The sequence below is a fragment of the Lontra canadensis genome, unplaced genomic scaffold (genome assembly GCF_010015895.1).
Source record: "Lontra canadensis isolate GAN:19392208 unplaced genomic scaffold, GSC_riverotter_1.0 scaffold112, whole genome shotgun sequence".
Classification (NCBI taxonomy): domain Eukaryota; kingdom Metazoa; phylum Chordata; class Mammalia; order Carnivora; family Mustelidae; genus Lontra; species Lontra canadensis.
In genome coordinates, this window is record NW_022631106.1 from 323,526 (window position 1) to 339,372 (window position 15,847).

General features: G+C 46.9%; 1 protein-coding gene across 2 annotated transcripts in view; it reads left to right on the top strand.

Moving 5' to 3' along the window:
• Positions 1 to 15,847, top strand: part of PRKCE (protein kinase C epsilon) — a 298,944-nt gene that overhangs the window by 153,191 nt on the left and 129,906 nt on the right. For both annotated transcript variants that reach the window (XM_032840308.1, XM_032840309.1), the window contains 2 exons: positions 2,750 to 2,946; positions 5,536 to 5,709. In XM_032840308.1, the coding sequence (XP_032696199.1) occupies positions 2,750 to 2,946; positions 5,536 to 5,709 (371 nt within the window). The remainder of the gene's footprint in view (positions 1 to 2,749; positions 2,947 to 5,535; positions 5,710 to 15,847) is intronic.

Here is a 15,847-nt window from a genome sequence, read left to right on the forward strand (position 1 = left end):
TAGCTGGTCTTTCTCTCTGCAAGGCTGTCTTGAGGGACAGACACTTTGAACTGCTGTGCTTGCCGTAAACCCTGTCCAGGCCAGGGTAAGAGAGAAAGAGCACGTGATGTTCTAGCTCTTTCTTTACCCTCACCTCTGTCCAGGGTTCCAGGTGTAGGAAGGTGCCCGGGGCCTGCTCCCAGACCTGTCCTTCCACCCACCATGCCACTCAGCTGAGTGCCACTTCCCTCCATCCTGACTCTGATCATCACCCCTGAAACCTGAGAATAGGGCAAGAGTTGGGGGAGAGGGGCCACCTCCTGCTGTGGCCTGTGGATGGGCAGGGACAGATGCAGGAAGCGGAAGAACAGAGTGAGAGGAGGGAGGAAGCCAGCTCTAGGCCCAACCCTTTCCCAAAGCTCAGGTTTCCTTCTTCCTCATATGAATATGCTTAACGAAGTTGAAGTTTCTGAATGCTGCAGGCATCCCAGAATGCTGAAGGGAGACTAACAGGTTTCAAACTTTCCCTTCTGGGGTCCAGATGTCCCCAGAAAGGGATTCATGCTTCTGCAGAGCAAGAGTAATCATCATTGTGTGACAAGTGGGCCTTGATTTTCTGTAGCCTCTTTGCGTTTATTATCTTTTTAAAAAAGATTTTATTTATTTATTAGAGAGAGGGAGTGAACACATGCAGACAGAGTGGCAGGCAGAGGCAGAGGGAGAAGCAGGCTCCCTGCCAAGCAAGGAGCCCAATGTGGGACTCAATTCCAGGTCGCTGGGATCATGACCTGAGCCGAAGGCAGCTGCTTAACCAACTGAGCCACCCAGGCGTCCCTGCGTTCATTATCTTAATCTTACACTCACACCGACTCTGTGATGCCTCATCCCTGTCCCTGTCCCTGTGTCACAGGCTGGGAAGTGAAGATCAGAGTCTCAAAAAGTTCTGTGCAAAGGTCTGGAACTAAGTCTGTGTTAAGGGTGAGATCATTCCCCTCCTGGTTTTGGGACCCCCATCTCAGAATCTGTGCCCTCAAACCCTCCCTGAGTGTCATTGCTGTGACCCACCTCGGCTTAGCCAGGAGTGATCAAAACAGCTGCAGGGTGCGTGTGCCCATCCTGACGCCACAGAGCAATGGGTCTGAGTCTCTCTCCTTGTTGCTCTGATTAGCTTCCTGCATCTTTACACTCTGCTTCATTCCAAAAAGGATTTGACCCATTTATAAGTAATCCAGTGGTTGGCTGGGGCCTCCGAACTAGTAGGTGTTATCCTGCAGCCCATGTGGGTGTTTTTATGCGTCCTTTTGAGTGCCGAGACCTCCTTTGAGAGCTTCAAGGAGACAGCATTTCTGTCCCCAGGACGAGCGAGGGGGAGTGTCATTTCTAGGCCTGGCTGCTCCCAGACCTGGCAGGTTGTAGTGCCTGTGCCTGTCTCAGCTCAGGTCAGTGGTGTGGGCACTGATGGATGCAAAGATCCTCTTAGCAAGACGTGGCATTGCCACAGGACAGAGATAACACACAGTTTCTTTTCCTTCCGTTGTAATGACATTTTCTTCAAGCTTTGGAATCCCTAAACACCCAAGTTCTGTTTTCCAAAATCCGTTTCATAGTTTGCCTTGGAAGCTGAGACCTTTAGCTGTTTGCTGAGACTAGAAGTTATACTTTGTAAGGAAAAAGTGCTAAGAAGTGGCTGATTTGGCAAGGCAGAGCCTGAGACTCAGGAGCCACCTGCGCTCCTCCCCGCCTCCCTCCACCCCAGCAGATCTAAGAAAGATCCAGATTCCTTTTACAAGCTATCATGGGCCTCCATCCTTGTGCAGGGAAGCTGAAAATCTCTTTCTGTCAAGCAACACCAGGTCTTCATGCCTCATTCTGATTCCCAAGTGTTAATAGTCTGCATTCCCCTTCCATCTTCCCAGTTTTTCACAAGCATCTCTTAAAATCGGATTGTGCTTGTGGTGCCCAGTTCTGCACTGAGAGGCATGTGTGTCTTGGTGAATGAACAGCTAACAATAAAGCTTGCTCAAACAGGAAAGGTCAAAGGGTCATCCAGTGTTATCACGGCAGGGTAGTTCAGGTCATGTGCTCCGCAGGGCCACGGGACTGCCCCGTGGTTGTGAAATTGTACTGAGGAATCCCTGCCCCATCTGAGATAAATTCGCAACACGTCACTCTCGGACAGCAGTTCTTCAGGTAACGAGAAGCCCGTGGCTCATTTGGCTGAATACCCTTGTGGGAGATGGGCAGTAGAGTAAACGCACCAGTGAGACCAAGTAAAGTCCTTTACAAGTCCGGGGCCTCCCAGTCCTAGCTTCTGGTACAGCTGGACCACCCGTGATTACTGCGATAACAATTCTCGATCGGCCATTGCTATCATCTTCAGAGGGAGTTTGAAGGGAGCCTGTTGTCTTTGAGACTCCGCAGGGTCCCAGAGAAGGCAGGGGTTCCTGCACTACGCCTGGCATAACAGAACAGACCACTGGCCAGAGGGGGCTTACGGAGAGAGGGCCGGGTTTCTGCGTAATCTGAAAGTGTTGGCCGTGGGGAGCTGTGTCCTCGGCCTCTTTGCCTCCCTAGGCCCTGCTGTGGGCTAGGTGCCCACGAAAGCATGGGGAGCAAGTGAAGGAACCCGTGGAGGGCTGCCATGCTGCATCTGCTGGCGGGCTGAGACCCTACGGTGGGAGGTCGGGGAGGGTGGTCTGGGGCCTGTGGCCTGCTGGGAAGGGAGCCTGAGGTATGCACTAATGCAAGGTCTTGTCTCCCTTGGCCCTAGAAATAAAAGAACTTGAAAACAACATCCGGAAGGCCTTGTCTTTTGACAATCGAGGGGAGGAGCACCGGGCAGCAGGTGGTGCGGGCCAGCTGGCGAGCCCTGGCGAGAACGGCGAAGTGCGGCAGGGCCAGGCCAAGCGCCTGGGTCTGGAGGAGTTCACCTTCATCAAGGTGCTGGGCAAAGGCAGCTTTGGCAAGGTCTGTGGCATGCGCGCGTACACCCGCTGACTCTCTCTGCCCCGTGGCGTTGCCTCATCTGTCCGATCTAAGGAAGATGAGGCTGTGAACATTTCAGCCTGGTCTTGTCGCGTCTTCCTTCCTTCTTCCATGGAAACGGCCTGCGGCCAAGCAGGTGGGAGCCAGGGATCTGCTGCTTGTTAGCTGTGGGACTTCCAGCTAGTAGTCACCTAGCTTCTCCGGGACTCAGTTTTTCTCATTTGTCAAATGGGGCCACAGGTATCAAGGAAGGTCGTGGGTAAAGGGAAAAAAAAAGGCATGTGGGAATATTTCAATTGTTCTACGTGTCTTGGAGTCCCCATTACTGGCCATGGTAGCACTGCATTTCTTCCTTCCTTCAGAGATCCATCTGAAATTCTGGCTTTAATTCAGGACCAAGACTTTGAAAATGAACTCTGGAATCCCTGCCCTCCGTGAACTTCGGGCTCAGAGCAACTCTGGGCATGTATTATTTTGAAAGTTAAATGCTATTTAACTGACTTTTCTGGCATTTACTGAAGGTTGTTTATCCTGTGTGTGTGGCAAGAGAATGAGAATAATCATCTCCTGGCTTGGATCTTAAAATCTTAAAATCTTAAAACCGTTCTCCCTCTCCTGGCCCACACGGAGACAAGCCAAGCCATGCAGTGTGTGTGTGCCGAGTGAAGCTTTTGGGGTATCAGGCCCCATTCTGATGGCTTAGTGATGTGGGGAGATAATCCTTGTGCATTTTAGAAAGAAGACAGGAGGGCAGAGGGCCCGGGATACTGTGGCTAACACTTCAGCAGGGATCCCTGATCATTCCCTCGCGCTCCGCACAGATGGAGTCGCTGGAAGCTGCCTTTCCACGCCCTGTTCTTGGGCCCGTGTCCTGGCTCTTGAAAGCAGCAGCCTGCAGATCAGCCAGCGACCTGAGCTGCAGAGCTGCTCTGCTGAAGGGAATGGCTCTGGAAGCCTCCAGGGCGTGGGCCTTCCTCCCAGCCCCTCACCTGCCCCATCTCCTCCTGACATCTCTGTAGTAGGAAGGTAACCTGAGGAGTGTACTTAAATGCAGATGCTGAAGCAATCACATTCTTCAGAGACTGAGTCACTAAAAAACTGGCCCCAGTGCCCTGGTCCAGGCGTAACTGGGGAATGGGGGTGGGTTTAATTTTGAACAAGAGTCAAGGGAAACGGGCAGGCTCAGAGTTTCCAGGTTGCCATACTGTGTAGGCAGGATGCGAACTTGGATGACTGTGGACCATTTAGGTTGTTTTTTAAGAAGAATCGCAGGCAGCGTTTGAGCCAGCGTTAAAGATTTTACGTTACGCGTAGGAGATGAACATTCCTCAGGAAGCGCCCTGAATTCTTTCTTGAAGCTTTTGAGTTACCGCTCTTGAGCCTGGCAGCTCACCCTGGAATACTGGGCTTAGGAGATGGTTGCTTAAAAGGAGGAAGACTTGTCACATTGCAGAGAAATGAGTGCAGAAATATCAAATGATAGGAAAACCTGAAGCTCAGAGAACTGTGAATGTGCTCTCTGGAGAAGGAATCACATTCTGAGCGTGAAGGCTACAGGACCACTAAGGCAGACCTGACAGATTTAGCTGCGTAAGGACAGGTGATCCTGTTTGCTGTCAAACAGAAGATCATCAAACAGGCTTAGACAAACCTTTGCAGAATGCCAAGTGTTAGTATCATTGTATACCAAACTTGCACAAATTCATAAGCAAATAGTATAAGACAATACATAGAACTAGACAGAGTTATTGTGAATATAAAACTGACAGTTCACACAAAAACAATTTAAGGAAAATTTCTTTAAAAAGTTCCATTGCAACTTAAAACAGTGTTGAGGTTATATTTCATACCCATTATATGAGCATAAATACTTTTTTTTCCCCAAAAACACTTTTTAAGTTGAAGCCCCCAATGTGGGTACATTGCCATAAAACTAGAGCATCCCTCCATTCCCAGTGGCAGATTATTTTGTACATCCTTTCTGAAACTCAAGAAATGTGCAAAATATTTAACCTCATAATCTACTTCTAAGAATTTCTAGCTTGAGGATATGGTCCAAAAAAAAAAAAAAAGAAAGAAAAGAAAATGGTATATACAAAAATGCTCAATCCGATTTACTCCTATGATACTTAATAATTAGGTTTCACTTAATTATCTAATACAAGGTAAAGGGTTAAATAAATTGTAATATGTTTACTTCAGTTGAGTATAGGCAACCCTGATAATGATAATGACAATGTGGATGATAAGTCCTTATTAATGTCAGTTAAAAATATTATTTGTGCAGTGCTGTAATTGCAAGTATGATGCATGTGCATATGAAGAATTATTTCACAGATGTGTGTTGAACTTTTTTCTTTGCATGGGCCCTATGCTGGAGATGAAACATCAATAAATGAATTATAGTAGCTCTATTAGGATGGGTAGTTTTTCTAAACATTTTTTAATGTTAGGGTGTTCAAAATGAAATAAAAAAAGAAGTTAGTTTTTAAAGCCTTTGGTATTGACTTGGCGTTTTTACTTTTGATTCCGTGTGTGTAGATTGATGGCAGTGGTTTGGGTCCATTGCAGGTCATGTTGGCAGAGCTGAAAGGCAAGGATGAAGTATATGCTGTGAAGGTCTTAAAGAAGGATGTCATCCTCCAGGATGATGACGTGGACTGCACGATGACAGAGAAGAGGATTTTGGCACTGGCACGGAAACACCCGTACCTAACCCAACTCTATTGCTGCTTTCAGACCAAGGTATGACTAAGAAGAAAATAGTGGGCCGCCATCTTGGTGTAGTGCTGTATAATGAGATGGCATCTTGATGTCAGATTTTTAAAAAATCAACTGTAGACCCTCTACGGTATTTTTTCATAGGCCTTTCAAAGTGGAATGGATTTTACCCTTGAAAAGATCAGGGTGTGTTGAACAGCATCGTCTTTTTTAAGAGCATGGAATTTTCCATTCAAGGTTGTGCTTGTGGAGGGATGAGAGGGCAGTAGAACTCTTTGCAGAGGTAACTGGACAAAGCCAGTGTTTGCTCCTTGGAAAAACCAACAGGCATGGTTAGTCCTTGCTCTGCTCCTAATTTTCTATCAGTAGGCCAATCACTTAAGTTCCCCGTTGCCTTCAGGTCGAATGAAAAAGCATGAAGGCCACCCTAACCACTTCTGACTTGTATAATGTCCTAGGAGGCAAAGGCTGTGGACAAATGCTTACAATGCCCAAGCAAAATAGGAACAGAAGGTGTTTTAAATTTACTGTGTAGGAGCCTGGGAACCAGAAGGTGGCAGTAAAGAAACGAAAATAATCTGTTAACTGCCTTATGGAGTCTGACCTATGAGTATCGTAATTGATTTTTTTTAACTTAGTAAAGAAAAGAAATGCCAACATTCTTCATGAAGCTCTTATTTTATTACCTCTTCTTGGGGAAAAAAGAAAGTTAAAGTCTTTGAGGATGACTTATGGGTCTGTAGCCCTTAGCTTCTTGAGAAGGCACAAGCAACTTTACCCAAAATTCCTCCCTGTGCCTTTCTAGAGCTTAGACGGTAAAGGGCGCCATCCTGGAGAGACGATCCCTTGCTCCTTGGCATCCTCCCATCTCTACAGTCACTGCGATGACAGTCTTCCACTTTGAATTCAACAATTTTTCGTTTGCTCATTTGGCAAATTTTTATTTTAATTACATTTGATAGAATTCTTCTCATGTGCCAGGTGTGGAGATACAGTGGTAAAGCAAGGCCCAGTCCCTGAGAGTCTCTTTGGTACACTATTTCTCAAAGGGTATTTCTCTGAATCTTCATCCCTCTAGAAACTCTTAAGCCTAAAGGACTCTATAGCCCATGGTTTGGGAAATTGCAGTCTGACTTCTTTTAGACTGTCTCAGCATACACTTGCTTATTAAAGTCCCTGAGGAGAATTACAATGGGACAAAAAAAAAAAGTTATCTTCATTTAATCTAGTATTTCCCAATTATTTGTTCTCAAGCTTCACCCATACCACTGCTTAGTTCACACTGAGAAACAGTGGTCTAATGGCATTTCTCCTAACTCTCTGATCGCTCAGGAGAATGAGGAACACCTGAAAATCTGGAAATCCCTTTTCCAAACAAGCACAGGGCTCATCGGCAGTCCTTGTGTTGGACATGTTTTATATAATTCCCAATGTTTGTGGGTCTATGCACGTATGTGCACATATGCAGAACTCAACATGAGAAAAACGGATCCATCATATGGTCCACATTCTTCTTTTCTCTACTTTTTGCACCAGTGAGAAAATCAGATTTCAGAGGAGTAGAAGTCCTTTGCTCATAAGACACTTTGTTTTGGCCGAGATGGACTTGGCATCTGGTCTCTGGAACTCCCACTGCAGTGGGACCTTGTCCTGATATCAGACTGATACTCTCTCTCCCTCTTGCCTGACCCAGAACAGTGTCCCTTCTGTGGGGGATCTTTCCCCTCTTGCCCTACCCCTAACTGGTAGTTGTCTCTTCCACTGTCTGAGATGGTTTCCTGGGTAGGGAGCCACACTGATGTTTTTTCTTTGGACACATTGCCAAGAGGCCCTACGTCCTTGGGGAACTATAGTGGAGGGTCAGCGTTCCTACACCCTTAATGAATGAGTAAGGAAATGAATATCTTCCGTGTCAACAGTGTTCTCCTCTGTGTATTACAGAACGTCAGTGCTAAGACTCCTCATTGCATGGAGCACAAATTGGTGTTGAGTAACACCATGGATTTCCTTTATGGCAGAACAATAACCAAACTGACATGGAGATTAGGATCTGGGTGGCTGGAGAGTGGGGCTGGGGAGAGAAGGGACTTTAGTAGTTCAGAGATCCACTAAGTCTTTTTTTCAGGTCGATATCAGATAGCCACAGGTATAGGAGCAACTCTGTCCCATCTCGGCCATGCCACCATTGTGTGGGAAAACAACAGCACACCCTACTTTATACAACAGATGTATGTTCATCTAACTTGTCAAAAGGGAATCCTATTTTAACCTCACTGAAGGACCTTAGCTTACTAATGAAAGCAGTCTTAGGAAAAATCCTTTTCTAAACCCCCACCTTCTACAAAATGTGGCTTTTCCTATGACAACCAGTAGTCATGGTGTAAAGAGTAGCTATTATTAATTCATCTGACTAGCTCTGGGCTTATCAGCAAAAAGTGGAGGGGTTTGGTCCCTAAGTGCTGGGGAGTTTATACTCCTTCTGTAACCAACCAGCAGCAAAGAACATGGTTTGGGGTGTTCAAACAGAAGGCTCAGAGGAGGGGTGCTCTTGGGGTTTGGAGTAGGATGAGAGCTCAAGCCAGGCTTTGAGGAGGGGAAGACTGGGCCACAGTCGGGGCTGGGAACAGGAGCCAGGCTCATTTGCCATAGCTTCCGTCCTGCTTTAGTTTCGCTTTTCCTGAAAAGAAAGAACGATTCCTCCGAGTTACACTGAACCTGGTTTCAACTAAGACTCTAATACGCGATTAAGGAATGTGAGATCTGATTGCAATCCTATTAAGATTTCTTTCAGTCTTGTTTTATTCTGACACACAAAGCAGCAAGAACCTTAAGTCGGGTTTAATTATTTTTCGGTGAGCCTTTGTTTTTCGGTATGTAGGAAGAAAGGGCCCCCACGGAAACAAGCTTTGAGAACTTCCTGATGGTCTGCACATCGCTTCAGGCCACGTGCTACACGGCTGGTGGCCTGACAGGACTTAGATAAGTGCGAGGTGTGGGCGCTTGTATGGTGTGGCGGCCCCTGGCGATGACTGTGTACATCTATCCGTGCCAGTCATGATGTCAAGTCATGAATTAGGTCTGGTCCCCACGGCCCTCTGAGAAGGTATGGTTCAAGGGTGTTGATTTGGCCTTTCCTGTGTCGTGCCTACTTGCCATTGGTTCGTGTACTCTGATCATTCTCCAAGGAACCTGGAAGGAAGGAAAGCAAATGACAACATCTGAACAACAGCAGGGAAGGAGAGGAAGAGTGGAGGGTGTTTGGGAGATGACAATGAAATTCCTGCACCTGCGAGATCAGATGATTGGTAGAGAGCGGATGGGAATACAGTCGACCCTCAGCCCACACGGGTTCGAACTGGTCCACTTACGCATGGGTTATTTTCGAGACAGTACAGGATGATAAACATATCTTCTCTGCTTTACAGTTTTCTTAGTGACATTTTCTTTCTTCTGGCTTACTATATTGTAAGGATAGTACGTGAAACCTACAAAATGTGTTAATCACTTTATGTTCTCAGGAAGGCTTCTGTTCAAGAGCAGACTGTTGGTAAAGTTTTGGGGGGAGTCAAAAGTTATATGGGGATTTTTGACTATGCAGGGCTTGGTGCCTCATCTGCCACGTTGTTCAGGGATCTACCATGATGTGAACCTGCTTCACTGGGCCAGGCACCCTGCTAGGCTCTACAGTTTATGGGCTCGGTCAAAATCAGGGCTTAGGGCGAGGAGCGACTTCAGGAACTGCCTTTTTAGGCTTCTCCCTTGCTGGCAGAAAGATGGGGATGGGAGAGCCGCTGAGTGATGGGCTTGTTTTTGCTTTTGTTTTTGTTTTTGTAGTTAAAGGAAATGAAATTCTCAAGCATTTTTAGATTTTGTGTATGATTCCCCGTTGTGAAATCATCACTTCCGACTGGATCCCATAAAACTTGTCTTGAGTAATTTCATGCATGATTTTTCCTCTTTAAAAATATTAATCTCTACCTCGTCATCCCCATCCCCCAGCCTTTGGCATTTCCCGCCAGGCCTGGGAAGCTCACTCCTGGAGGGCTCTGCCTTTCTCAGCTGCTATAAAGGAAACAGAGGGCGAACTCCTGGAGAATCTCCCTTGGCCAGCCTCCCTCGCTGCCCTGGGGGAAACGCAGAATGGAAAAATCCTTAAAAAGCAACTGGAACCACTTGTGAAATGAGCTTTAATAATCTGTGTGAGTGTGGAGTGAGAACTACGGAGAAGGGGTGTTGACAGTGTAGGGGGAAAAATTATAGTTGTGAGGAACTCTGATGCTTATTTTGATCATTAACTCTGCAACACAAAAGCAGAAAACAAAGTAAAAAATTTGGTAACTATATATATATATATATATATATATATTTTTTTTTTTTTTTTTGAAAGAGATGACTATGTCAGATTAGGTTGAAAAGAGCCAAGAAACCACTGAATGAAGTATGTCTCCTTCGTGAAGCTCGTGCAGTCTGAAGCTGCCAGACGTGGAAGGGGCTAGAGGCGTTTTGATTGGATCTGGTGTCTCACAAAAGTAGATTGACACATTCGGCGCCATGAGTTGGTCTGTGGGTCAGACAGCCACCTGGAAATCAAGGTGCTATCAAATCAGACTAGCAGGGGGGATAAACTTTATGCTCTTAAGGAAGGATGGGCTGAGGCCTGTGGAGGGCTGGTGGGGATTGAGAGAGGGAGAGCTAGAGCGAGAGATATCGAGAGAGAGAGAGAGAGGGAGGGAGGGGGAGAGAGAGAAAGAGAGAGTGTGTGTGTGTGTGTGTGTGTGTGTGTGTGTGTGTGTGTGTTTGGGGGGGTGGTGGGGAGAGGTTGGTAGGACAAGCCCCAGCCAGTCAGAGGAGATAAGAGTTTCCACAATCAAGCAAGGTTTCACAGAGAAAGACCTTCAGGTCTTGAAGCCCTAGGATGCTTTCTGCCTAATGAAACAAAAGGTTACAGAGTTAATTAACATTCACATGCCCCCAGGACAGAGAAGTATGCCTGTTGGCTCTTTATCTGCCACGCTGCTGCCTCTTTGCCTCTAAGGAAACCTTGCATTTGATAGGTCAGGACAGTTGCTTTTAAAAATACCTTCACTTACGTCACCCCTTGCCCCTGTTCCTGAACATCTCGGTGAGGCAAGTATGGTCACCGTCTTTTTCAGATGGGAAACTGAGGCCCAGCAAGGCCTTACCACTGGACTGTACTAGAATTCAGATTGGAATGGAGATTTCCTGGTGGCCCTTGCTCACCTATTCTGTCTGGGCACCTTCCTGCTGTTCAGATCCACTACTGCAGCTAACCTCGTCTCCAGAATCCCTCTCCCCAGTCTCTGTTTGCTGTCACACACAGGAGAAAGGGTCTGAAGATGATAGCTCTGTTTTACCTGGACTCAGTGAAATAGGCATTAAAAAAAAAAGAATGCCCTCCCCCCACCTAAGCGGGCAAGTGTAGCAGGATCCATTAGACCGTTTCTGGAAGTGTAAGAGAGAAGGGAGGAGAAATAGGACTCGGGCACAGGAATTACAGATCTTTCTCTACTTAATGGTGTAACATCCGGACAAACCCATCGTCTGTTCAAAATATCCCATGTCGAAAAATGCGTTGAATACGCCTAACCTATCAGACACAATGTCTTTGCCCTCCTGACCTTAACCATGCTCTGGACGCTCACGTTAGCCAGCGGTGGGGCAGAGTCACCTAACACAAAGCCTCTCTCCCAGTAGACTGGCGACTGTCTCCAGTGACTGACTGAATTCTGTACTGAAGTGGGAAAACAGAACGTTGTTTGGATCCGGATTGGTTGTAAGTGCATGGGTTGTCAGTCCTCGTGGTCCTGTGGCTGAGTGGGGACTGGGCGGGGCTCAGTGCCATTGCCCAGCTCAGAAGAGGGTACTGCATATTGCTAGCCTGGGAAAAGGGCAAAATTTGAAGTACAGTTTCCACTGAACGCATGTTGCTTTCAGATCATTATAAAAAAATAGTGATAATCCTAAATTGAACCATTGGAAGTCAGGGACCATCTGTAGGTCCAAAATGGGCTGGAGTAGGATGAGTTTCTCACCCTTGTCCACTCGGCCATCCCTTATTGAGCATCCACTGTGTACATGCCGTGAGTGTCATTGGGCCATGCTACCTGCCGAGGGAGCTCGTGGTGAACCAGGTAGTTGTTTCCTGACCTCGTGGAAATTGAGGCCTCGCTAGAACACTTTTATCATGCCACAGTTTGGAAAGAGCTGGCCTGCATCTTCTGCACAGGACTCGTTGCTTTGTTTTCTCTGAGAAACTGCTATCCTTGGCTCTTAAAAAAATAATATTTAATTTTTTATCACAAAGAATTTTTGTCAATTGTAGAATAATTGGAAAATTCACCAAAGAAAAGCCCCCAGAAAATAAGAATGATTCTAATGACCAGTCGCATTTTAATGTATTTCGAGTTTAACAGTGCTTATCTGCTTCTACATCTGTATTTATAAACTTGACATCAGGCTCAACATGAGGAACAGTTTCACCAGGGCATATGGTGTCACGGGTCCTGCTCTCACTAAAGATCCGTCAATCAAACGATTTCTGAGGTTTCTACCCTATTTAATGGCCTCTCATGGAAAAACGCCACATTTGGAATGTGCCGGTGACCAGTCCACATGTGGCTTCATGTGGAGATGATGTTAGCAATACATGAACCAGAAGGCGCTACCCAGGGACAGCTCTCGCCTCTCTTCACAGAACTGGCTCTTTATGCTTCTCTCTTTCTGTAATGTCAGCTTGAGTGCGAGCTATAAGCTGTCTGCTTGATGCTGATGTAGGGCAGAAAGGATTTACAAAGTTTCGACATTCCACACGTGTGCATGCGTGTTTGTCTAGTAGCTACTGTGCATCACCAAGGAGTGTACTTGTGCATTCTCATAAACTAGCTGCATATTCTTCTCTCTCCTTTTCTTAGAATGGGAGAGGAGGGTACAGCTGAGGGAGAGAAAGATTCTTAAGCAGGGCCCACACGCACTGGGGAGCCCAGAGAGGCGCTCGATCTCACGACCCCGAGATCATGACCTGAGTCGAAATCCAGAGTTGGACACTTAACCGACTGAGCCACCCCGGTGCCACTATTAGCATGGTCCTCTAAGCTGTAGGTTTCAAAGTCGGTTTTATGGAGGTGCTCTATGTGCGTGTGTGTGTGTGTGCAAGCACGTGCATCTGGACTCACAGATCCTGGGCATGCTGTGGCAAAAGGGCCCTCAATCTCCTCCTCTCCTCTGTCAGGAGGAACCCCACTTCTAACTGCCTCACACGGTAGTATTCCAAGTAAGATATCGTTTGAAGAAAGAATCTCACCTAAAAACCTCACGGTTTAAAACCGCTGTAAGTTCCAAGAGTCTGGAGGAAATCTTGCTGCTTTTTACCTACCCGTATGTAATCTGATGTATACAGACAGCAGCAGTGCCTCAGGGCTTCCATTACAAATGGCCTTCCGTTGTTAAAATGGGCACATTCCTGAGATTTAGGTTGAGATGGGCTTTTTGGAAGCAGACTTCTCTCTCGTAGTCTCTGTGAGTGCTGTCTCTAAATTAGCTGGATGAGTGAGAGACCTGTTTGGAGAAAACAGTGCCTTGAAGCATGTTCTGTACACCACTTTGGCTCACTGAGGAAGGCTTCCCACCAGAGAGAAAGATCAAGAGAGAAAGAGAAGTAGATGGAACTTGAGCAGGATATGACCCTGCTCCGACGATGAGAAAGTTGGTGACAGGGGTCTGCTCCGTGCCAGCAGGTGCCAGTGGCAGATGGCAGGGAGCACAACTCTTCTGTTCAAGGGGAGGAGCTACAGTAGACCTCTGTCAGCAACTGAGAGTAACGATAGTAGGTGATGAAGAGGGGAGAGGCTTCCACTGCACAAGCACCTACTCCGTGGCCGGCCTCGTGCGCGAACTCATGTAATAAATCTTACACAAGCTTCTTGGAGTGTGGTGCCGCTGCCATCTCTGTGGGCAGATGAGGAATAGGTCAGGGTGCTCAGCCACTTGGCCAGGCTCACACGGATAGCTAGGGGCCGGAGCTGGGACTCAGACCACCCTCACCTGCTGTGGGAGAGAAGGGCCGCTGGAGAGAAGGATGGGTGATGTGGGTGCCCTGTGGGGAGTCTCTGGGTGGACGGTGAGGAGCAGAGCCTAGGGAGCTGCAGGGAAGGGGGGTGGTTTGCTGGCACAGACTCCCAGTGTAGGGAGAGCAAAGACCGTGCTGGGGCAGGAGGCCCACAGCAGGAGGGTCTGAGAAAGGCCCCTTCGTGAGGAGATCCCGGCTGCGCTGTGGACTTCTTACAATGGTGGTGAGGAGTTTGGGATTATTCTGGAGGGAAAGGTTTCCTTGGAGGTCTTATAGGAGGTGAGGATTCGCAAGCACCATGTGGCAGCTCCATGGGGCATGGGTGAAAGGGAGAAAGGGACAGCAGAGGTGCCAGAAAGAGGCTGTTTCCATAACCCCCATGCGTCCAGAGGCATAGGAGATATCTTCTGAAGGCAGAACTGCCACAGGTCATTTGCTGTCCCCTGAGCATCTAGAAAGGCTGGCCCGCTTGGGAAGAAAGCAGACGGCTCCATTTGATACTCTGGAAAGAAAATACGGATGGGGTAACCCTGGCCTGATGAGAAACGTGGACTTAGATCACTACCCATCAGGTTCAATGACCAGCACCCTTCCCAGGTGTTCTTTTCTCACAGTCGATTGGGGATACAAGGATCAAATTTAAATAAAAAGTTTCATCTTAAAATCTGACACCAGAAGTCCAAGCCCTCAAACCCATTCACCAAACAAAGCCAGTTTCCTCAGTCGTTGACGTCAGAACTCCTGCCTCTGTCCAACACCATCTGTTGGGTTTCAGGATTTACTTTTTTTTTTTTTTTAAGTGTGTCTATTTTTAGATTCATATTGAATTTTGTTAGTGGACTGATGTTGTTTTCCACACGGGGCGTTCTGTAGATGCCAATCTATTGAGATTACTCAGCTTAAGCAATAGGCTTTCCTCATATAACCTGAACTTTTTGTTCTAGTGATCTCAGATGCTTCAGATGGCCCTGCTTGGCCCTTAATGCTTTGATTTTGAGATCTTGCCAAGTGGTGGGTATGTCCCATGCAGCTCTTTGGTGTGTTTGGGCCCTGTTCATTTGTAGGGAAAATGGGATCTAGGAAAGAAGCCACTGTGAGTGAGGAAACTCTGGTTCTTGCTCTGGTTCTGCCACCAAAGCTTACTGTGGGATATTTCTCAGGGCATTGGTTGCCTCATTCATAGTAAAAGCTGGGGGAGGACACAGAGATGGAGATAGACAATGTGATCAGTAAGATTCTGAAGATCTCTGAAACTGCGACTCACCAGGGACCATACGGACCTTTCCAGACTTGCTTGTTGCTCATGTGAGTGAGAGAAAAACAAAGGTGAAATAAGCGAACCCCAGGGCTTCTATTTAGTGTTTTTTTTTTCAAAGCTCAATTCAGTAAATGCTTCCTTCTATCTTGATCAAACCCTTTGTGTTCAGAAGGCTGCCCTTCTACATCGGGGTTCCAAATTCAGACCAACTCTTTTTTTTTTTTAATTAAAAAAATTTAATTATTTGACAGAGATCACAAGTAGGCAGAGAGGCACGCAGAGTCAGGGGGAAGCAGGCTCCCTGCTGAGCAGAGAGCCTGATGTGGGGCTTGATCCCAGACCCTGAGATCATGACCTGAGCTGAAGGCAGAGGCTTAACCCACTGAGCCACCCAGGTGCCTCCCAGACCTACTCTTAATGACTAATGGTCTCATATCAGAAGAACTACCAGGAGGTATTATAGTTCTCCCATTCTAGCACAGTTTCTGACACACAGCAGGCACAATAAATTTTAGCTTCTGCTTATCCAGTTAGCAATTTCAATATCCTTTACAAAGACAGACCCAAAACTGGACAGAGAGATTTGTCATGCTTCGTTTGCCTATAAACATGACCTCTCCTGACCAGTTGGCCAACTGTTCATGAAACCAAGTTGAAAAACCATTGCTGGTAGACTTGAGCCCCGGGCACACTAGCTACAAGAGAAAATACGTATTACCTATCCCCTAACCTGAGCCCAGATGATCCTTGTCTATGGCTATGACCCATTCTCTTAATTCATCTAGTCCCTCTCACAAGTATATCAGGAGGGAGATCAT